This window comes from Gopherus flavomarginatus, chromosome 2, assembly GCF_025201925.1.
Source record: "Gopherus flavomarginatus isolate rGopFla2 chromosome 2, rGopFla2.mat.asm, whole genome shotgun sequence".
Classification (NCBI taxonomy): Eukaryota; Metazoa; Chordata; order Testudines; family Testudinidae; genus Gopherus; species Gopherus flavomarginatus.
In genome coordinates, this window is record NC_066618.1 from 207,102,196 (window position 1) to 207,126,445 (window position 24,250).

Here is a 24,250-nt window from a genome sequence, read left to right on the forward strand (position 1 = left end):
ATCTCATCAGGAAACTTCTCATTTGCTCAAGCTGAGGGGAAGAACAGCTAACTCTTTATCACTTAAAAGCCTTTTGAGATGCACTTAGTTTGAAAGATACCATACAAAATAAAGTGGTATTGTTTGATTTAAAGAGGAAGCTTTAGTATAGTGCATCAGAATATACTGAAGAACTATTATGTCCAAATTAGAAAGTCTTGATAGAAGTACAACATGCAAAATACTAACTTATTTAAATTCCATATTCATCTTGAAGATAAAGTCTTGCATCTCTTTTTTTTTTTCTTTTCTCTTGACTTAATATATTCCATACTTGGTACCTAAATATCACTGTGACAGGCATGATATCAGTACATAGAGATGCCAATAGGAAATGGAATGTTAAGTGTTTTTGTGGAAGAGGGTGTGTCTGAAACTTTTGGTAAGTTAATGTGTTCTTTGTAAAGGTTTGGAAAAGAAAACGCAGGTACTGCAACCTGAGGAGAAAAAGACAGTAGCATATCATGAGGCAGGCCATGCAGTAGCAGGATGGTTTCTGGAACATGCTGACCCACTCTTAAAGGTAAAATTAAAACAAAAAAATTCCCTTGTTTAGAAAAAGGGACACTGAATTAGAAGTATAAGATTACTAATTCACTTTTTATTATTCCTTGTTTTGGGAAGAAAATACAAAAACATGGTATATTTGTTACTGTCCTATCAGGTATTACATCGTAGTTTCATGAAAGACCATGTGATTTCTAAGATGCTACTTTCTTGGTTCTCCTTTGCAGCTAGCTTTTTCTATCTAACTATTTCTGATCAGTTTTTATGGGGGTCTGCTATTAAGAGCCTTCTTGGAAAGTGAAAGGGACTCCTATCTGGCTCAAAATAAACATGTTCTGTTGAATAGCTCGATGCCATATTACCATGTTACAGTATTAGGAATTGTCTTGTCCACTATAATTTCTCAGTGTCCGTTATGAATCCAGCTACCATCCTCCTGGTTTGTTTAAAAAGAATGCAAAATATTAGGAACTAGATAGTTTGTGAGATTTAGAGCCTGCCTTGGTTAGATCAGATTCAAATCTGGGTCAATTCAATAGTGACAAGCAGTTGCAACCATATGACAGCTATTCAGCAGTTTATGAGAAATGACTGAACTGAGACTCATCAGTTCCTTCAAGGACAAAAACCACTACAGCAGTTCACACTAATTGGCAACTTTGTTGGCAGTATTAGCAGAGAGGCCAAAGACAGAGTGGAATTCAGGTTTAATTTTCAATCCAATGCCTAGAGAGTTTTCCTCTAGGTTTGAGGAACACTGAGGAGGGGTGGAGAAGACTGTCGGTTCTCAACCGGGGGGGTGATCGTGACCAGGTATAATGGCGTTGCAACCACGCTGTACTCATATTGCTAAATGAGAGGGGGAGGTCCGAGCTATGCTTTGACAACCTGAGCAGATGAGTTTCAGCATGTAAGAGGTTGAGAACCACTGAGGTAGATACATCATGAGTTCAGCATACAATTTAAGGATTGCTAAAGCATTTCTACATTATGATTGGTAATGAGCCCTTCTCAGATTTGTTCATCCTTGCTGAAAAATATATTCTAAATCTTCATTATTTCTAGTAGTCTCAGTAATGATTACATCATGTCCACCCATTCCCTCCATTCTGTTGATCGTTCTCTCACCTCTTCCAGCCTTCTTGTTAATTTAATCCAAAACCTTCCAGCTATATGTGTACAGACTAGATTGCATCTCAAGTATCAGTTTGTTTAAATTTGATGAAAGGTGCTAGATTAACAGCGCTGGAAGTTAAATCTTTTTCACATAAAAAGTATTGCACAATTAAAAATAGGCCAATCTAGATAAGTGTTATGTTTTAAGATGGCTGCTACTAGAGCTCTGCTTTGAATATACTACTGAAGCCACAGTCCAGGGTAGCTGAAGCTGCTGCACATGTGGGAAAAACATTTTAACGTATACAGACTGAGGTATTAGTTTGCAGGAGAAAAGAATTTGAAAAAGTGGTAGGCAAGTAGGCAGTAATGCCCTTGGCATTGAGCTTTTTAGACAGTATATGTCACTGTCCTGAGATGATCTAGAGAGGGTAAAGATCATGGAGCTGAGGTCAGGAGACATGGCTTTGAGACCCTAAAATGAAAATCTCACTTCTGCAGTGCGTATCTGCTTTGATATTTTTACTGTTTGTTACTATGCCATTTCATCAGCATAATATACCCAACATATTTTTCTTTTTTTGGTTCATAATTCAGGAGTTAAATACTTAAGCTTTATGTTAATTTTTAAAAGGTAAAATAGAGATGTTTCACAGTTTGTGAATTAAGAACTATATCTGTATCAGATTCCTAAATTTCTTTTAGGATTTCTAATGTCTCCAGTCCATAGTTTGGTTTACATAAAGTGTATTTTAAATTCAACTGAATAGGTATCCTCTGGGGGCATCCAGCTTTAAAAACATTTGATTTAGGGTTTGTTCTAATTATCTGAGTTTAAACAGATGTGCAAAGCTTGACAAGCAGATGGCTGAGTACAGTCTCCTGATTCCAGTTTTAACTATCTGAGTGTCAAGGAGTTGTACTACTCATCATTTTCTGTTCTTAAAATTATCCACTTGTCTTCAGCTGCAGGCATCCCAAACTCCTACAACTTATGCAGAAGACTATTAAACATGGAGACCCTCCTTGCCAATAAATGGAGAAAGGATGTCAAGAGTTCTGTACACCCTGTCACAGGACACTTAATACTAAAAAGACTTTAAAGTTCCTTACTATCACCAAATCAAATTTACTTGATTTAAATATGTTTGAATCTTCGTTGACTGAATAAAATATTAGGACACATTATAATAGCTGTATCCCAGGTATAAATATTATAATATTTTCCAGATACTTTCCTTAGCTGTTGATATCCCAGGTTAGGATCATCCACATCAGAAGTCTGTTTCATAGTTTGAAAGGGGTATGTCTGAAGTCTTACGCTGTCACAAATTCGAAGCTTACCATTAAATCTGAAGGCTGTGGTTTTCTTCAAGTGCTCGCTCATGTCCATTCCATATTAGGTGTGTGCTCGCCACATGCACCAGTGCCGGAAGATTTTCCTTAACAGTGTCCAGAGGAGACCAGCTCTGGCACCCTCTTGAGTGGTGCCCGCATGGCTCAGTGTAAGGGGCGCTACTGGTTCCCCCAAACCTCAGTTCCTTCTTGTCGCCAGTGATGATGCTGGAACATCTGCTGCTTCAGCTAGCGTTGTTTCGTTCTCTGTTCTTGCAAACTTTGAAAACCTGTAATATAATTGTATATAGTTACTAGTTTCTTAGTTACTATTAGTAGTAGTTCTCAACTCTTCATTAGTCCCAAACGGGACTCAGCCAGGGAACAGGGCATGCCCCAGTCTCCAGGCTTTAAGCCCTGTGATCGCTGCAAACAGCCTATGCCCATCAGTGATCCACATACCAGCTGCCTAAGGCACTTAGGCAAAGGGCAAATAAGTGACAAGTGCCATATCTGCAAGTCCTTTAAGTCTAGGACAAAGGAGTGCAATATTTATCTGAAATTGCTCCTAATAGAGTCGGCACTCGGGCACTGGAGCAGTGGTCTGACTCTGCACTGAGCACCACGGCCTCCGTGCCAGTGCTCTGCCAGCACTGTCCATGAGCCAGTTCCAGTAAAGAAGCTGAAAAAAAGTGTGAGGAGAAGATCTCCTACCTCCTGTAAGAGAAATGAGAGGGCTGGGCATGAGCCACAACCCATGCTGGGCAGCTCAACGCCCCCATTGGGAACTCAGGCTCCAGCTCAGGTCAAGCTGTGCAGCCCATCCCATACTTCACCCGTGACTCTGTAGCGCTGCAGGCCCTGGCCAGCTTCAGGTGCTGTTGACACCCAAAGCCATTAAAGCAGCTCAGGAGAGCCTGACGCTCCTGGTGCCGCCTACACCTGCTCCAGCAGTACCCCAGTCTCAGGGAGAACCTGGGTTGAGACCTATGCGTGTGTCCCCGCCTCAGCGGCACCGATCTCTATTGAGGGGGACGTCCCACCATTGCTTGCCCACCTGAAGCCGTCACGCCTCAGGACTACAGAGACAGGCTTGGTGGAGCCCTCTTCGATCTCTGCGTGGGGGGCACCAATCGAGGGACTCAAGATCTACCTTGCTGGTAGACTGCCACAGACCCTCTGAGGCACACACCCCCCATCAAGAGCTTCTGGACCAGCCGCCTGTTTCTAAGGGCCCGGTACCGATCTTGGGAGCAATCGAGGATGAGATATCACCAGGCCATTATTGCCCATCTCCAGGCAGTAGGTCACCCTACTCAGGAAGGTCCTCACGGCGACTGGCCAGTATTGGCTCCCTGTCTCATTCAGTGACCCGGTACTATTCGTGTAGTGTGAGGCATGGATCAACAGGTGTCCGAGGCAGGTCCGCTGAACGCTGTTGGTCCCCGAGATCCCAACCAAGATGCTGGTCTTATTCAGACAGGTTGACGTCGAGACGCAGTGGCCGGCACCAGTCAGACAAGAGTCACTGCCAGATCCTGGTCACCCGTTACCGACTGCTCCATTTATATCTCTGGCACAAGCAAGGTTCCCTGACTGCAGGACAAGCCCCAGTACCGACAGTACTGCCTACATCATCAGCACCAAAACCTGTCCCATGGCCCCAAGTGCAGTGGCCGGTGCCATGGTACCCGTGGAGCCTTTGAGGGTTCACCCAACCTTCCCAGGCTGCCCAATTGGTGTTGGGAGCCTCAGAGAGGCCAGCAACCTCAAAATCCCATTCCCTTCTGGTGCTCCAGACTTTGCGGGATAAGACCCCACAGGTCCTGGAGGACCCAGGAGAGCAAGGTGCTGGACCACCAATGGACGTGGAGGTTCCTGTGGCACCAGCATCATCCTCGTCATCGCCAGATTAGACTATCATGGGGCCCCCTCGCTCAGTTCCTTGGGATGACACCAAGCACACCAGGAACTTTTGAAGAGAGTCGCTTCTAAACTGGGCCTTCGGGCAGAGGAATTGATAGCTCAGGTTTGCTAAACGTAGGATTGTGGGTTCAATCCTTGAGGGGGCCACTTAAGGATCTGGGGCAAAAATCTGTCTGGGGATTGGTCCTGCTTTGAGCAGGTGATTGGACTAGATGACCTCCTGATATTCCCTTCCAACCCTGATATTCTATGAATTGAAAGAGCCCTTGGACTCTGTTTGACACCTTCTGCTTGTCGGCTCCTGCCAGGGTGTGTCTGTCCCTTCATGAAGGAGTTTCCAAAATCACTAATGCTTTGTGGCAGACTCCCTCTCTTCCCTGGCCCCTATCTCAAAAATGGCCAAACGCAAGTACTTATACTCCCACCCTGCCCCCAATTCCCTTGTGGTTGAGGTGATTAACCACAAAGAGAGACCAGGACAACCCGGGGCCACCCTCAAAAATAGACTCAAGGAGGCTAGATCTCTTTGGATGTAAGGTTTATTCATCTTCCAGCCTTCAGCTGAGAGTGGCCAACCACTAGGCCCTCCTTGGCGGATACGACTTCAATATGTGGCAAGCCATGACCGAGTTCAAAGGGTCGGTCCCCGAGACTTCTAAGAAGGCGTTCCGAGCAATCCTCTATGAGGGCACGACCATGGCCAGGGCAGCCCTCCAGGTGGCATCTGATGCTGCTGCCCGCACCATGGCTTCCGCTATCTCCATGCCGCGAGCCTCCTGGCTGCTCCTCTCTGGGTTGTCTACTGAGTCCCAGCAGTCAATGCAGGACTTTACCTTCGACAGCCGAGCTCTATTTGCGGATCAAAGAGACAGCAAGTTGCATGGCCTCAATGACTCCCACACCACTCTGAAAATCCTGACTTTCTATGTCCCAGCCCTGGCGCATAAGCATTTTGAGGGCACATCTGAAGGTGACCTACCAGACCATTCTCCAGATCCATCTGTCCCAATGTTCTCCAGTCACCTTTCCCTTTTCCTCCCTGCTTGGACCGCTGGCTCCTCAGCACAGTGGAGCATGGTTATACCCACCAGTTCCTTTCTATCCCCCTCTTCTCACCTGCCCTCCCTGTCCCTCTTCAGGGACCCCTCTCACAAGAGTCTCCTAGCAGAGGAGGTAAAGGGGTTGCTACAGCTGGATGCAGTGGAAGAAGTTCCTCTCGATTACAGAAACAAGGGATTCTCTTCCCAGTACTTTTTAATCCCAAAGGCCAAGGGTGGTCTGCGGCCCATCTTAGACTTGCGAGACCTCACCAAGTACCTAGGGAAGCTAAAGTTCCACACAGTCTCTCTGGCTTCTGTTATTCCCTTCCTGGATCCGGGAGACTGGTATGCCGCTCTCAACTAGAAGGACACATACTACCACATAGGGATCTTGCAAGGACACAGATGCTTCCTCCGGTTTACGATGGGGCCCCACCACTACTAGTTTGCAGTCCTCCCATTCAGCCTGGTGACGGCATCAAGGGTGTTTACCAAGTGCCTGTCGGTGGTAGCAACTTACCTCAGTCGCTGGGGTATCCAGATCTACCTGTACCTCTGACTGACTCATCAAGGGCAGCTCCAGGTCTCAAGTCCAAAGGCATGTCGCGGTACTTCAAGCTACGTGCCGCTCTCTGGGCCTACTGGTAAATGACAAAAAGTCAACATTAGTGCCAGTGCAGAGGATAGAGTTCATTGGAGCAGTCCTCGACTCGACTTGCGCCAGAGTGTTCCTGCTGCTGAAAACGTTCAGACATTGATTAACTTCTTCATGGAAGTCTCCGCATTCCCTCTAACTACAGCAGTCTGCATCTGCTGGGCCACATGGCAGCGTGCACTTAGGTGGTCCGCCATGCCAAGCTCTGGATGCGGCCTGCAACAATGCCTGGGGACGGTCCTTTCCCAGTCCTGAAACCCCCTAGAGAAGATCATTACCATTCCCCAGGTGATACTTACCTTGCTGCGATGGTGGACTGACCTATGGACAGTCCTGGAGGGGCTTCCATTCACAACCCTCCTCACTCTATCGAGTTGATGTCGGACGCCTCGGACCTCAGCTGAGGTGCTCAACTCAGTGTCTTCCAGACTCGGGATGTGGTCCCCGCAGAAGGTGCAGTTGCACATAAATGTTAAAGAGCTCCAAGCAGTCCAACTGGTGTGCAGAGTCTTCCTGCCCCACCTGTCAGGCAAGGATACAAGTCCTGACGGACAGCACAGCTTCAGTGTTCTACGTCCACAGGCAAGGAGGAGCATGCTCTTTGGCTCTCTGTCAGGAGGCCGTCTCTGGGTCTTCTGCATCAGCCACGAGATCCACCTGGAAGCTTGTCACCTTCCTGCTTCAGGAATACGCTGGTGGACCAGCTCAGCAAGTGCTTCTCCTCTCACCACGAGTGGTCACTTCATCCAGAGATAGCCTGCATGATTTTCCAAAGGTGGGGAACTCCCCAAGTGAACCTGTTTGCTACCAGACAGAACAGGAAATGCCACCGGTTTTATTCTTGGCAAGGTCTGAGCCAGAGCTCCCTCTCTGATGCCTTCCTTCTGTTGTGGAGAGGGAGCCTGATGTACGTGTTCCCTCCAATTCTGCTCAACAGAAAGCCATAGCAAAGATCAAGAGAGACAGGGTGCAGGTTATCATGATTGGTGTGGCCTCGCCCGCACTGGTATGGCACACCCATGAACCGGACCGCGGCCCCTCCCTGAGTCCTGCCCAACCAACCAGACCTGCTGTCACAGGACCATGGTTGGCTTTTACACCTCCATCTCAGCATAGATGCTGCGTGACTGAACCTGCAGGCGTGGACCTGTTCGGAAGGGGTCCAGCAGGTCCTCCTGGAAAGTAGGAAGCCCTCAACCAGACTGACTTACCTGGACAAGTGGATGAGGTTTTCCCACTGGGCATCTGAATGGGGCACCTCTCCCCCTCATTCTTCCATACAGACTGTCTTGGACTGCCTGCTCCATTTGAGGAACTAGGGCCTGGAAAACTCTTCCATTAGAGTGCATGTCGCGGCCATCTATGCTTTTCACCCACCTATCCAAGGACAGACAATGTTTTCCCATGACATGATGGTCAGATTCCTGAGAGGGCTTAAGAGACTCTTCCTGCAGGTACAAGCTCCCATCCCACAGTGGGATCTTAACTTGGTCCTTTCTAGGCTCACTGGCCCCCCCTTTTGAGCTACTGGATTCCTGCTCCTTTTCTCACCTGTCATGGAAGGTCACTGAAGCTAAAGCCTTGACCTCAGAGCCTCCGTACATGGTCTCTACAAAGATAAGGTTCAGTTGTGGCTCCACCCGGCCTTCCTGCTGAAGATGGTCTCCACCTTCCTTATGAGCCAGGACACCTTCCTCCTGGTGTTCTGTCCCAGACCACACAAGACCAGTGAAGAACACATGTCCCGCCCTCTTTCCCTCCTGTCAGAGTTTCGGGCGAGAAGGAACTGAGGGTGGAGAGAGCCCGTGGCACCCCTTATACGGCGTCATGCGGGCGCCACTCCAGAAGGCGCCAGAGCCACTCCCCTATGGATACTGCAAAGGGAAAAACTTTCCGCACTGGTGCATGTGGCAAGCGCACACACCTAATATGGAATGGACATGAGCAATACATCTCGAAGAACACCAGTTAAAGAAAAGGTAACTGTCTTTTTTTTTTTTTTTTTTCTTAAACCAAGGTATCTATTATCCCACGTGGCAAAGGATTGGGTTATGCCCAGTATTTACCCAGAGAACAATACCTTTACACCAAAGAGCAGTTACTTGACAGAATGTGCATGACACTGGGAGGACGTGTGTCAGAACAAATCTTTTTTGGAAGAATTACAACTGGAGCCCAAGATGACTTGAAGAAGGTGACTCAGAGTGCATATGCTCAGGTTTGTACTTCAAGTATGAAATTTTATTTTCTGTGTTGCCCACTAAACTGTTGTTTAATACAAAATAACTTTGAAGAAGAGCACACTCTGGCTGGCCAGGTTTTTGAGTTGCAGAATTTAGACCATATTTTATTGTGCAAGGCTATATTTCATGCGGGATGCATCTGTTGCATGATATTGGCACTTTCGTCTTCAGCATCTGTTTTCGCCCATAGCAATAATCCATGGCTGGGCTGTGATCATTGCATCATGTACATTAATTAATGGCCTAGAGATCAAATCAAAGCCAAATGCTCTGCAGGAATGTGTAGGTGACATGGCTACACTCAAATATGCAAAGATATTTTGCACTTAGAAAATGGCTTTAATATTTTAGTTTACAAGTTTGGTTTTGTGGACACGTTCTCGTAGTTATATACCTTAGAGTCCTGATTGCTCAGCTAGACTGAATCCATGGGTATGTAGTTAATAGCTGGAAACCATGTGGTTAATGCACCACATGCTGTAAATCTAAGGATGAAAAGAAGGCTAATATTCGAGTGTTTAATAAGACTTCTCAGTGGTGATTTGTGGTGTTATTAATGTAAAGACTCAGCTGAGTGAGGTCATTAGCAATGTTCCCTCTAATTTTTTTTCATCCATGTGCAGAATAAATTTTTGTTATGCACTAAGGTATGTGCAGAAGTTAGTTAATCAGCATATGGGGTCAGCTAGATATTTCCTACTATTCCAGGGTACATTTACAGAATGGTGATACTTTTACCTTCTGAGTGTCTTGAACTGAATTTCAAATGTACTCCTGACTCAACACACCTAAGTGTCATTTATATGCCGTTTAAAATTTTTAAATACTTTGTGGAAAACTTTTGAAAAGAACAGAATTACCATACTTTGAGACACGGGTGAGGTAATATCTTTGATTGGACTAACTTGTGTTGGTGAGAGAGAGAATCTTTCGAGCTACATAAACCTGAAGAATAGCTGTGTGTAGCTTGAAAGGTTCTCCCTCTCTCACCATCAGAAGTTGGTCCAATAAAAGATATCCCCTCACTCATGTCACCTTGTCTCTCTAATATCCGGGGATCGACATGGCTACAGTGATACTTTTGTAACTCAGAAACATTCAAACATAGTGAGCATTTAAATGCATCTTGGCTGTTTACAGATCTTTTTGAAATGTCAAAGATAGATAACTATGAATCTCCTACTTGAAGGAATCTGTTAGTGATTTACAAAAGAGGGAATTAACACTAGTGTTATGTGTGTTGTAGAAAAAATGCTATTTTGTCATTCTAATAAACATATATTTTAATTCAACTTATAAATAGGTTACTTTTCCTTGATGCTCTGTTTTCCAGTACTACACTAATCTAAGTCTTCCACTCATTGCACTGTTCGTCTTTCAGATTGTTCAGTTTGGCATGAATGAAAAGGTAGGGCAGATTTCCTTTGATCTCCCGCGTCAAGGGGACATGGTATTGGAGAAACCTTACAGTGAGGCAACTGCAAGACTGATTGATGAAGAAGTGCGAACTCTTATTAACAGTGCCTATGAAAGGACAGTGACTCTCTTGATGGAGAAGAAAGCATATGTGGAGAAGGTAGGCTTTAATAAAATCTCTTATCACCAATGTTAAGTTTACTAGTTAAATGGCCAGAATGAACTGAATACATAGATAAAAATGCACAGATATTCACATAAATATGTTGAGTATTGGACCAATAAATTCTTCAACAATCTAAAGCATTCAAATGTCTTGTAATAAGTTGAGTACTTGCCAATATGCAACAAGATGTGTAAGAAGCATATTGTGCACTATTATTCCAGTATCTTCATAGCTGTACTTAGGGTTGTTCTGTTAGCAAGTTTTCTTGCAGATTCGAAGACAGAATTACTCTTCTGCAAGGCCTATAGCTGTTGAGGGGGAAGAAACAGTAAAGGGATAAAATTAAACACCAAGGTTCTGCAGACAGTAGGTATCTGGAAGAGTATGGTGTAAAACTTCACTTTAATCTTATGGAAGATGAACGTGTAAAATTCTTTCCTCTTTTTCTCCTCCCTCTGAAATGTTTTTAAATGTTTAGATAACAGGGCTCACAGATTGGAAATAATGCACCTTGGGGATCCCACTTCAGTTCAGGTTCCCCTCCTCCATAAGCTCCTCCAGGCAGACTGATCTTTCCAAGGACAAGACCGTTTTCTTGGATGTGCATTATCTGACAGACTTATCTGCAAAAATACAACAACTTGTATTGGTTTCTGTCAGAGTGGTATAGTTGACTACCACCCCAAGAAAGACAGAATGTGCAGTAGTGTCTCATCATCAAAAGGAACTTTTATAAAGTTTGGCAAAACTTCATCTTAAGTGTTATGAACAATGAGAATACAGGAGCCAAGTGTCTGTCAATCACACTTCTCTATTTCCTATTTATTAAACCATTGTAAGCTTTCTTGTTTTCCTTGTTAACATTGAATCTCTCTTCTCAATCTCTCCCTCCCTACTTCATAATGTTTCCTTTTTCCACGGTGAAATATTCTTTTAAGTACATTCCAAACAAATGTGTGTTGTGTTCTTCTGCTGTTGTCCTTGTCATAGCCTACACTTCTATTATTTAAGCATGGAGTGCTGTACAAGACATCACTTGCCCAAGAAGCTTGCAACGTACAGTCTTATACCACTTTCCTCTGGTAATGTACATGCTATGTTCTGCAGAGTGGAATTTAGCCAGTAATAGCTTTGTTTTGTAGCTTGGCGAATACTCTGAACAGAACAGTCAACCTCAGACCCATTGTGCCTTTTAATGGTGTGGTAAGCAAAGATACAGGAGCAACTAAGAAGCTGGCCTTCTATCCATTATTAAATCCCTGTAACATTCTCCAGAGTTCTCCAGCAGCAGCAGCAGCATTATTCTGAAGCAGCCATCCTTGAGCAACAGTGGTATTCAAGGCACTGCACCTGATACTCGCGGGGTTTTAGAAGTGCAAAATTCTCAACTACTTTCATGCACATTGAAGGTCTTACAGCATGAAGTGAATCTTGCCGAGAATCCCAACTCTCCGCCTAAAATCTACCAGCATAGAATTTTGAAACACAGACTGCCTGTCTAAATGTTCTCCCTCTTTCATGTGAAAAAGCAAATACATCCTGTACCTGTTTGTGTAATATAATTTGTTGCTGTTTTTCAGGTTGCTTTACGACTGTTGGAGAAGGAGGTAATAGATAAAAGTGATATGGTTGAACTACTTGGCCCAAGACCATTTGCAGAAAAATCTACTTATGAAGAATTTGTTGAAGGCACAGGCAGTCTAGATGAAGATACTTCACTCCCAGAAGGCCTTAAAGATTGGAACAAAGATCGTGAAAAAGAGAAGGAAGAGACCACAGATGAACAGATTGCCAGGCAGATAACAGGAGGGATACCATTTTAGTTTTGAAGTATGCTGTGATATAAAATTGCACAATATTTTTGATTTGCATTCTGAAAAGACTGGAAAACACTTCAGTAGTTTGACTTAAGAACCATCTGCGTATTCAAATAAATCTTTAGTGATGGTAAACAGAAGAGCAGGGGTTGACACAGAGGGATAAGAATACTCCGATATCTCTTAAGCTGTCCTCACTTCATAGGTAAAAAGATGATCACTTCTGAGCTGTCAATTAAGGGAGATGTTAATTAGAGATGGGCCTGCATTAGAACCTGAGAACTGAACCCCCCTCAAATTTTGGAATGGTTTGGATCCAAGTCCAAACTCTATGTCGCAGGTCCATTTCTAAATTTATTTAAGCTGATGCAAATTAAGGTTCCATTAGTATTGATCTAGAAAGTCTGTATATGTGACCTCTACCCAAATGTGAATCATTTTAACAATATGTGTGGGGAAAATGTATTATTAAATGCTTAGCGAATGGTCTAGTCAGCTTACGAAAACACTTGATGTTTCTGCAAAGCATCAGCTTTTTTCACCCTACTGCTATTTAATCTTACTCTATTTTTTTCTTTGTTCTTTCCCCCTCAACTTGAAAACCCTGTGAACAAATTGGAACTACCATGTACATTTACCATGAAATTGGAGACCCACTGAATAGCTTTACAGTTAGTCATGGTTCAGTGTCTTAAAGTGTAAAACTAAATTCAACTTCTAAATTTTTAATAAAATGTGGGTTGGTTTTGTTTTGTTTTTTTACAGGGAGCTGTAAGATATCGAATATGTGAATGCACTGTGGTCATTGTGTAAATAAGATTACTTTTGAACGTTATTAAAATCAGAACATTGTACTTTTCTGAATACACTGTCTTGCTATTTATTTTCGGTTGATTTCTTATGAGAAAATTTTGGCCCAACTCAGAGGTCTTTATTTTAGCAAAACTCCTACTGACATGAATGTAAGCTTTTCCTGAGTAGTACACCAGGATTATTCCTTGTAAATGTAAAATGTCTAGTAACCTTGTATTTCTGTCTTTGTACAAGCACTTGAAAGTTTGTAGAGGGCTGGAGTAAGTGGAATATTTAATATATCAGTCTTTCATATCTGAACACTTATGTCCAATCCGCTTAATCCTGAGTTTGTTGTTTTTCTAACCTCAAGTAGACAATAGTTATCTGCACAGGTTCAGCACACAGTTTGTCTGTTTTCTATACTACAGGTTACATCAGTTAAGAAATACTAATTTTTTGAAAAGTTCACTGTCAGGCTCCATCACTGAAAAGAGATGAGTCCATCTAGATTAGCTTGTGTCTCTTTAAGAGGAGGAAGACTGGGAAAATTGAGCCACTGGTCTCCTTTGTGATGGTCAAGAAATCCATTAATATAGTGCCCATCTATAAAAAGGGAAATAAAAACAACCCAGGAAACTACAGACCAGTTAGTTTAACTTCTGTGCCAGGGAAGATAATGGAGCAAGTAATTAAAAAAATCTGCAAACACTTGGAAGGTGGTAAGGTGATAGGGAATAGCCAGCATGGATTTGTAAAGAACAAATCGTGTCAAACTAATCTGATAGCATTCTTTGATAGGATAACGAGCCTTGTGGATAAGGGAGAAGCGGTGGATGTGATATACCTAGACTTTAGTAAGGCATTTGATACGGTCTCGCATGATATTCTTATAGATAAACTAGGAAAGTACAATTTAGATGGGGCTACTATAAGGTGGGTGCATAACTGGCTGGATAACCGTACTCAGAGAGTAGTTATTAATGGCTCCCAATCCTGCTGGAAAGGTATAACAAGTGGGGTTCCGCAGTTGTCTGTTTTGGGACCGGCTCTGTTCAATATCTTCATCAACGATTTAGATGTTGGCATAGAAAGTACGCTTATTAAGTTTGCGGACGATACCAAACTGGGAGGGATTGCATCTGCTTTGGAAGACAGGGTCAAAATTCAAAATGATCTGGACAAATTGGAGAAATGGTCTGAGGTAAACAGGATGAAGTTCAATAAAGATAAATGCAAAGTGCTCCACTTAGGAAGGAAAAATCAGTTTCACACATACAGAATGGGAAGAAACTGTCTAGGAAGGAGTATGGCAGAAAGAGATCTAAGGGTCATAGTGGACCACAAGCTTAGTATGAGTCAACAGTGTGATACTGTTGCAAAAAAAGCAAACGTGATTCTGGGATGCATTAACAGGTGTGTTGTAAACAAGACACGAGAAGTCATTCTTCCGCTGTACTCTGCGCCGGTTAGGCCTCAACTGGAGTATTGTGTCCAGTTCTGGGCACCGCATTTCAAGAAAGATGTGGAGAAATTGGAGAGGGTCCAGAGAAGAGCAACAAGAATGATTAAAGGTCTTGAGAACATGACCTATGAAGGAAGGCTGAAGGAATTGGGTTTGTTTAGTTTGGAAAAGAGAAGACTGAGAGGGGACATGATAGCAGTTTTCAGGTATCTAAAAGGGTGTCATCAGGAGGAGGGAGAAAACTTGTTCACTTTAACCTTCAATGATAGAACAAGAAGCAATGGGCTTAAACTGCAGCAAGGGAGATTTAGGTTGGACATTAGGAAAAAGTTCCTAACTGTCAGGGTAGTTAAACACTGGAATAGATTGCTTAGGGAAGTTGTGGAATCTCCATCTCTGGAGATATTTAAGAGTAGGTTAGATAAATGTCTATTAGGGATGGTCTAGACAGTATTTAGTCCTGCCGTGAGGGCAGGGGACTAGACTCGATGACCTCTCGAGGTCCCTTCCAGTCCTAGAGTCTATGAGTCTATGAGAAATCCATTAACACTTTCTTTTCTTGTGACTGAAACTTCATGTTTAAGTGAATGACCATTTAATTGGTTCCAGCAATACATTCTGATTTAAGAGAGTATGGCCAGTAATAGTCTCTGAGATGTAGTCTAGGATGGTATGAGTGGCTTGCATATAAGTGTAGATCCTTAGAGAGCTGTAGGTGAAAGGCCTGTCTCCTGTAACTTTTCTGCCCCTCCCTTCATAATGTGAAGTCTTTTAAATTGGTATTTACAAACTGAGTCAAACTGACCATGATAAAATATTGTTCTCTGATTGTTTGAACTTCTGCTAATAGGCAATGCTTTATACATTTGACAACCTCATGAATGCCAAAGACTCAAAAGTTTATAAATAACTATGATCTTGTCTCTTGACCATATTCTGGAGAATTCTCCACTTTTGTGGGTAAAGCTAATTGGCAGATGGGATATGGGAAAAGTCTGTACAGCGTTGTGCGTGGCTAACAAAAGGCTTCAGTATCTAATGTTGTCAATCAGTGCTGGGTGTAAGAAATTCCCTTTGCCATCAGCAACCAAATTATATGGATTAAAAGAAAATGCCCTTCTCACTTCTAAATAAGGAACATACAATTAAAATACGTTTTAAATTATATCAAACTCAAGGTTAGTATTAAAAATTGAGCTTTTTCTTCAGAGATAAATAATATGCCATAGAACTGATCTCTGAATGAGAGGTATTTAAACTATTCTGCTCACACTGTAAACAGCAGATCTGAGGATCCATTCTACAGCCTGTACACAGGTACACCTAACTAACTCAGTGAGGGGAGTCCTTGTGCAAGATAAAACTGGGTGTCAAAACAGGATTAGAAGATGGTGTCTCGCTTTGAGCAACCACTGCAGAAAAGTAATGGCATTTCCCAGGATAACCTTCAGTGGAGGAAGTTAGAGGGGAGGAAATACAATGGGGAGGGTGGTGGAGAAATACATGCATTCTGGAAACAAGGGAGGTTGTGAGAATATTGCCATTTAGGAAACATTTATTTCTATAACTGTTGTGTGGGGCTTAAATACTCCAGTAATTGCCTCAGAAAAACTCAAACATATATTTTTATTGTAGCATGCAAAATAAACCATGTGTTGGTGGGGGAACACCTCAAATAAACTAATGCAATAAAAAAGGAAAATTGGTGTACCAAATTTCAGGATTAATAGAGTCTTACAGTGACAAAGTTATTACATTGACTTAAAGTAAGACACGGTGTGGGAGGTAGGAGGATTTACTTCTTTGTCTTTGGGCATCCTCTAGTGCCCTATTTTCCATATACTTTGTTTGGACTGGCACCTTCCCCCTCCCCTTGTTTAACTTGGTTAGTAACTATTACTGTTAGGAATCACCAATTTGTAGTCTCTAAGGATTATATATATGTCTCTCCACTTCCTCAAGCCTTCAGCAATTGCTATCCCAGCTATGTGAAAGTGATGTCACCTATCCAGAATACTAAGGATTTTCTTTTAACATATATTCTTTCTCTGGCTGTCCAACTGCATATTGAATTGACTTGCCTATTTAGATTGTAAGCTTCTCTGGGCACAGACTGCCTTGCTTAAATGACTGCAGTGGATGTAGTGCTGCATGTCCCACTTTATAGCCGTAGTGCTTTTCACATGGTCCCAGTTCTATTGCTATTGCATCACTAGGATAAGTCTGGAGATATTGCACCTTAAAGTAGCATAGAGTGGCCCCAACTGGAGATAGCTGGAGCCAAAAACAGAAAACATTAAACCTGAATGTTATTTTCCCCTTCACATAACACAACAACTCAGAGGTCACCCAAGAAAATTAATAGGCAGCAGCTTTAAAATAGAAGTGTGGAAAAAGTACTTATGATGCACAATCAACCTGTGGAGCTCGTTGCCAGGGGATGTTGTGACGGCCAAAGCTATAACTGGATTCAAAAAAGAATTTGATATGTTCATGGAGGATAGGTCCATCAATAGCTGTTAACCAGGTTGGTCAGGGATGCAACCCCATGCTCTAGGTGCCCTGTGCCTCTGACTGCCAGGTGCTGGGACTGGATGACAGGGGAGGGGTCTCTCAAGAATTGCTCTGTTCTGTTCATTCCCTCAGAAGCATCTGGCTCCAGCCACTCTTGGAAGATAAGATACTGGGCTAGATGGACTATTGGTCTGACCCGCTATGGCCGTTATTGTATTCTTATAAGCAAAACCAACCCTGTCTTACCACCTGCTCCTTTACAAACACTTAAAATCACAGAACTTTAAATGTGAGGTAGAAGGAGGGGACTCTGAATCCACCCACTCAAGTGCAGGCTAATGCAGTAGCTATAGATGGCTTGTGGCCAGACAGAGCTGCAGTTTCACAAGCTGTCTGAAAATCTGTCAGAATGCTGGTATCTTTTCCAGCAGGGACTCTGCGGGTGAGGTGACCAGCTGACTCTGGCTGACATTCTCCTCCCCTTCCCCTGCTAGCTGAGTGCAGGTGAAGCAAGAGAATGGTTTCAAGAAGATGGGGTAGGAAAGCATAGGCCCCTCAGTACTGTTCAGCCTGGTGCTCTAGGAGGACCAGAGAAGGGCCTGGCCTAAATCCCACACGACCTTGTTGTAAAAAGCTGGGGCGGGGACACAAGACATCACTAACTTGAGGGGCAGGACCAGAACCAGGAACCTGTAGTAGTTCAGTGCATGACCAACTGTGTCCTTTTATCTGTTTTGTCTTGGTTTTTGGAAATACTAGCAGCCTGGCTGGGTAAACTAGAGGAATTCACAGAGTCTGGCTCAGCATGTGCTGCTTGAGAACAACCTACCCACCATTCCTTCTCAGATTGCTACCCTAGCCCAGCCCAGCCCCGTCCCGCCCCACCTCACCCCTCTGCCTCTCACATAGTCAGATATACTGGCAGGCAGATATGCTTTGACTGTGATACTCAAGGTGTGAACCTACTGGTATTTCTTGGTATGGCATCCCCTACATTCGTGGTGGGTGGGTATAATAAGCTGGGGTAGGCTGAGCCTCCCCCAACAGCCACTGTCCCACCTCCGCTGCTCCTCTTCCTGCCCCCACTCCTCTTTTCCCCCCCAAGGCCCGCCTTCATTCTGCCCCTTCCCTGATGTCCCCATCACTCACTCAGTTGCTCCTCTCCTCCACCCTCCCTCCTCCAAGGTTGCCGCTGCTCACTGTGTCACTCCTGTCTTCCACCTTCCCCCTCTCAAGGTCCCCAGTGCCTGCCATGTGGCTCTTCTCCTCCACCCTCCCTTGAGGCCCCCAGCACTCACTGTTGCTCTTCTCCTCCACACACACCCCACCTGCTGCATCATTCCTCTCCAGTCCCCCTCCCCCAAGGCACCCACTGCTCACCAAGTTGCTTCTCTCTTCCATCCCACCTCCCCTGATGAGGCCCCACCACCACATTGCTCCTCCGCAGCAGAGGAGAGGTGCAATGGTGAGCAGCGGGGGGGTGGGGAGGGATAAGCAGAAGTGAGGCCTGGGTCGGAATGGGGTGGTGTGTGAGCAGGGCTTCAGGGAGGAGACCAAGCCAGGTTGGGCCTTGGGGCAGAGCAGGGAGTGAGGCCACAATCTGGGTGCCAGGGGAATATCCTGCGCTCACACCAGACTTCCCAAATGCTGGAGCCACATGCCGCCCGTGCCTACCTCTCAGGTAAGTACAACATTGTGGCTGGCACATAGACTAGGGAGCTTGTCTGAGGACAGGGGAGACAACAGAATAAATTAGTTCAGCAGATGTGGTGAGGGGGGAATTGGAAGGAAGGTGAAAGGGGGAATAGACTAAAAATGAGAGGAGAAAAAAGACAAACAGAAAACTCAGGTGGAGGATATAAAGATTAAAGAGGAGCAGAAACAAAATAGGACTCAGAGCAGGGTAGGTTTCAAAATAAAAACTGTCAGGCTTGCAGGTAAAGGTAGAAAATCAAATGAAGGGTCTGGGAGAATATAATAAAAGAAACAGTGGTACTATTAGCAACTCCTTTCTCCAAACCCATTACTGAAACTTCTCAGTTTTAATTCTGAAAGTGGGACAGTGATTTGGAGGGAGGAATGGATGCACTCCCATGCATGGCTCCTTGACTATCTCCACCCAAACTGGTCCCCTGTGCCCTTTCCCACTGAGAAGTGACTTGGGGAGAAAGAGGGAAGATGTCCAGGTTTTCCCTCCTTCAGGAAAAGAGAGCTGGAGATGTTCTCAACAGAACTCTTCTCAGTACACAGTAGAGGTTCTCCTTCCCCAGGAAACAACTACAGATAGAAGTGCATGTTGAGAGAGGGTGAATTAGGTAGGGGTGTAGGATTGCAGGACTCTATGGTGCGCCAAAGGTTCAGAATTGATACTCCAAATGTTAATTCAATATGCACATAAAGACAGCAATATAGAATTGCCTAAAGTTCACCAGATGAGCACACAAACCTCCGGCAGCCCTCAGGTTTATGGCTTATTTGAAGAATTGTCCCTGGCCATTTGTTTTTAAATGGAGTCAACTGTGGCTGATGCTCTCTCCTTAATTTAATCTGTATTGCAATACACAAGCAATTGCATGTACTGTAACTAAGCTAGCAGGCTGTTGGGAGATTCCCATCCTAGCTATTTAAGGTACCTATCATTGTGATATCTGAGCACATTTTAAACTTGCTCTTATGTAGTGTGAGCTAGAAAAAGCCATGCTAGAAGTCTTAGGCCTGGTCTACACTATGCGTTTATACCGAATTTAGCAGAGTTAAACCGATTTAACCCTGCACCCGTCCACACGAAGCCTTTTATATCGATATAAAGGGCTCTTAAAACCGATTTCTGTACTCCTCCCCGACGAGGGGAGTAGTGCTGAAATTGGTATTGCCATGTCGGATTAGGGTTAGTGTGGCCACAATTCGACAGTATTGGCCTCCAGGTGGTATCCCACAGTGCACCATTGTGACCGCTCTGGAAAGCCATCTGAACTCGGATGCACTGGCCAGGTAGACAGGAAAAGCCCCACGAACTTTTGAATTTCATTTCCTGTTTGGCCAGTGTGGAGAGCTCACCAGCACAGGTGATCACGCAGAGCTCATCAGCACAGGTAACAATGCAGTCTCCTGAGAATCGAAGAAGAGCTCCAGCATGGACCGCTCAGGAGGTACTGGATCTGAAAAAACATTTGAAAAAATTTCCAAGGCCATGATGCAGAGAGGCCACACCAGGGACTCAGTACAGTGCAGAGTGAAAGTTAAGGAGCTCAGACAAGCCTACCAGAAAACCGAAGAAGCAAACGCAAGGTCCAGGGAAGGGTCAAAAACATGCCGCTTCTATGCTGAGCGGCATGCAATTCTCGGGGGGTCTACCATCGTTACCCCACTCCTGTCCGTGGATTCCGAGGTGGGGGTGGTAATCTCAGCCATGGCTGAGGATTCTGCGGACGGGGAAGAGGAAGAGGAGGACGAACTTGCAGAGAGCACACAGCACTCCATTCTCCCCAACAGCCAGGAGCTTTTTCTCACCCTGACGGAATTACCCTCCTGACCCTCCCAAGCCACTATCCCAGACAATGAAGCCATGCAAGGGACCTCTGGTGAGTGTACCTTTGTAAATATAAAACATGGTTTAAAAGCAAGCGTTTTTTAATGATTAATTTGCCCTGAGAACTTGGGATGCATTCGCGGCCAATACAGTTACTGGAAAAATCTGTTAACATGTCTGGGGATGGAGCGGAAATCCTCCAGGGACATCTCCATGAAGCTCTCCTGGAGGTACTCCAAAAGCCTTTGCAGAAGGTTTCTGGGCAAGGCAGCCTTATTCCGTCCTCCATGGTAGGACACTTGACCAGACCATGCATGTAGCAAGTAATCTGCTATCATTGCATGACAAAGCCTAGCTGCATATGGTCCCAGTGTTTGCTGGCATTCAAGCAACATCTGTTTTTTATCTCACTGTTTTATCCTCAGGAGAGTGATATTGTTCATGGTAACCTGGTTGAAATTCAGGAATTTAATTAAGAGGACAGAGATGGCCATTCCTACTGGGCTGTTTGCCTGTTGCTTAAAAGAAATCCTTCCTTGCAGGTAGCCAAGCAGGGGGAAGGAGGGGCGGGTGATTGGCGGAGCTTTTTTGCTTTTGGCTAGCAGGGATCTTCCCTGCTACCAGCCACACAGTGGGAGGCAGAGGGGGGTGTTTAGCAGTGATCTTCCATGATACCAGCCACGGGGTGGGAGGAGGGGTAAAGCGATCATCCCAGAGAATTCGTTGGGGGGGTGGTTTCTGCTGCTGCATGTTAACAGGAAAGAAGCAGCACTGAACAGGCTTTGCTTGCCATTTGGTAAAGGAGGGCGCTGGATATAAGAAGGCTGCAGAAGCCGAAAGACAATGGCTTACCATGGCCACATGCAAGCCGAACTCTGCTGCCTGGACCTGCATCTGTGAGATCTCTAACACCAGAGCCGCAGGCACTCAATATTAAGATGCAAGATGCGACCTTGTAGTGAAATCACATGTGCTATGTAAGGTGAATAGTCTTGTTCACCGTGAAAAAGTATAACCATTATTCTGTAAAATGTATCTTTTTAAATACTTCTCTCCCTTTTTTCCCTCCCTCATGCAGCTGCAAATTTTTCAAGCCTCCCTACTCCATCCCGAAGGCTATCTCAGATAAGGCGGTGGAAAAAAAAGACGCGAGAGGAAATGTTCTCGAAAATCACAGAAGTGACCTGCAATGAAAGAGTTCATCTGAATGAGTGGAAGGACATGATATCAAATTACAGGAAAGATGCCAGTGAACGTGAGGACAGGAGGGATGCTCGAGGTGGCGGCAGGAAGACCAGCGGTGGCGAGATGCAACTCTGGGGCTGCTGCGTGATCAAACTGATGTGCTCCGGCGTCTGGTGGAGCTTCAGGAACAGCAGCAGGATCACAGAGTGCTGCTGCAGCCCCTGTATAACCATCCTCACCATGTTCCACATCCTCCTCACCAGACGTGTAAGAACACGTGGGAGGAGGCTCCGTGCACCCGCCCACTCCACCCCTGTGGACAGCCCAACCAAAAGGCTGTCATTTTTTTTTTTGATGGCCTTTTCCTTCCCTCCTATCCTCCTCCCAAACCACACCCGGGCTACCTTGTCAGTTCTCTCCCTCTTTTTATAATGAATTAATAAAGAATACATGATTTTTAAACGATACTGACTTTATTTCCTTAAGCAAGCTGTAGTTGAAGGGGGAGGGTGGGTTGTTTACAGGGAATGAGTCAATCGAGGGGGTGTCATCAAGAGGAAACAAACACAGCAGTCACACCGGACCCTGGCCCGTGATGAAACTCGTTTTCAAAGCTTCTCTGATGCGCACCACTTCCTGGTGTGCTCTTCTAATTGCCCTGGTGTCTGGCTGTGTGTAATCAGCAGCCAGGTGATTTGCCTCAGCCTCTCACCCCACCATAAAGGTCTCCCCCTTACTCTCACAGATATTGTGGAGCACACAGCAGGCAGCAATAACAAAGGGTTAATTAAATATTAAATATTGGTTTGGCTGAGGTCTGAGCGAGTCAGTAATGTGCGCCAGTGTGCCTTTAAAGTACCAGATACACATTCTATCACCATTCTGCACTTGCTCAGCCTGTAGTTGAACAACTCCTGACTACTGTCCAGGCTGCCTGTGTATGGCTTCATAAGCCATGGCATCAAGGGGTAGGCTGGGTCCCCCAGGATAACTACAGGCATTTCAACATCCCCAACTGTTATTTTCTGGTCTGGAAAGTAATTCCCTTGCTGCAGCCATTTAAACGGAGTCGTGTTCCTGAAGACGTGAGCATCATGAACCCTCCCCGGCCATCTCACATGGATGTTGGTGAAACGTCCCTTGTAATCCGCCAGTCCTTGCAGCACCATTGAAAAGTACCCCTTGCAGTTTATGTACTGGGTGCCCTGGTGCTCCGGTGCCAAGATAGGGATATGGGTTCCATCTGTTGCCCCACCACAGTTAGGGAATCCCATTGCAGCACAGCCATCCACTATGACCTGCACATTTCCCAGAGTCACAACCTTTTGTAGCAGCAGCTTAATGATTGCTTTGGCTACTTGCATCACAGCAGCCCCCACAGTAGATTTTCCCACTCCAAATTGATTCCTGACTGACCGGTAGCTGTCTGGCATTGCAAGCTTCCAGAGGGCTATCGCCACTCGCTTCTCAACTGTGAGGGCTGCTCTCATCTTGGTATTCTGGTGTTTCAGGGCAGAGGAAAGCAAGTCACAAAGTTCCATGAAAGTGCCCTTACGCATGCGAAAGTTTCGCAGCCACTGGGAATCGTCCCACACCTGCAATACTATGCGGTCCCATCAGTCTGTGCTTGTTTCCCAGGCCCAAAATCGGCATTCCATGGCTAGAACCTGCCCCATTACCAGCAGGATCCCCAAAGCGCAGGGACCCGCGGTTTGAGAGACTTCTGTGTCCATGTCCTCATCACTCTCGTCGCTGCGCTGCTGTAGCCGCCTCCTCCTCACCTGGTTTTGCAGGTCCTGGTTCAACATAGACTGCATGAGAATGCATGAGGTGTTTACAACGTCCATGACTGCTGTCTTGATCTGAGCAGGGTCCATGCTTGCTGTGCTATGGCGTTTGCCCAGTTCACCCAGGGAAAAAGGCGCGAAACGGTTGTCTGCTGCTTTCACGGAGGGAGGGGTGAGGCTGTACCCAGAACCACCCGCAACAATGTCTTTTGTCCCATCAGGCACTGGGATGTCAACCCAGAATTCTTATGGGCGGGGGAGACTGCGGGAACTATGGGATAGCTTCCCACTGTGCAATGCTCCAGAAATCGATACCAGCCTCGGTACATGGATGCACACCGCCGAATTAATGTGCTTAGTGTGGCTGCGTGCACTCGACTTTATATAATCTGTTTTTTAACAAACGGTTTCTGTAAAATCGATATAATCCCGTAGTGCAGACATACCCTTAGTTACATAGGAGAAAGAGTAGTAGCTGTAGATCATACAAGTTAGTACAGTAGCATGCGCTTACTCTCTCTGGCTGTAGAGCACAGGAAGTTTGTCCACTCTTTTTCTTTAACCTAACAGCCATCACAGCCACAATGTTAGTGAACTCATTTGTCTGTGAGTCCCCTCTTTGTTTGTGTAATATTAGGTAAGTCCTCATTAGCATGTTTAGAATTTTATGTAATTCTTAGTTAACACTCAATATAGTGTTAAAACCATATTCCAGTAT

The 24,250-nt window shown here is 44.9% G+C and overlaps 1 protein-coding gene across 6 annotated transcripts in view; it reads left to right on the plus strand.

Annotated features, from left to right (window-relative positions):
- The window catches only part of AFG3L2 (AFG3 like matrix AAA peptidase subunit 2), a 46,410-nt gene extending 33,286 nt beyond the window's left edge, over positions 1–13,124 (plus strand). For all 6 annotated transcript variants that reach the window (XM_050938802.1, XM_050938805.1, XM_050938806.1 and 3 more), the window contains 4 exons: positions 447–562; positions 8,636–8,836; positions 10,243–10,437; positions 12,024–13,124. In XM_050938802.1, coding sequence (XP_050794759.1) covers positions 447–562; positions 8,636–8,836; positions 10,243–10,437; positions 12,024–12,266 — 755 coding nt within the window. In that variant the 3' untranslated portion in view covers positions 12,267–13,124. The remainder of the gene's footprint in view (positions 1–446; positions 563–8,635; positions 8,837–10,242; positions 10,438–12,023) is intronic.
- Positions 13,125–24,250: the final 11,126 nt, after the last annotated feature.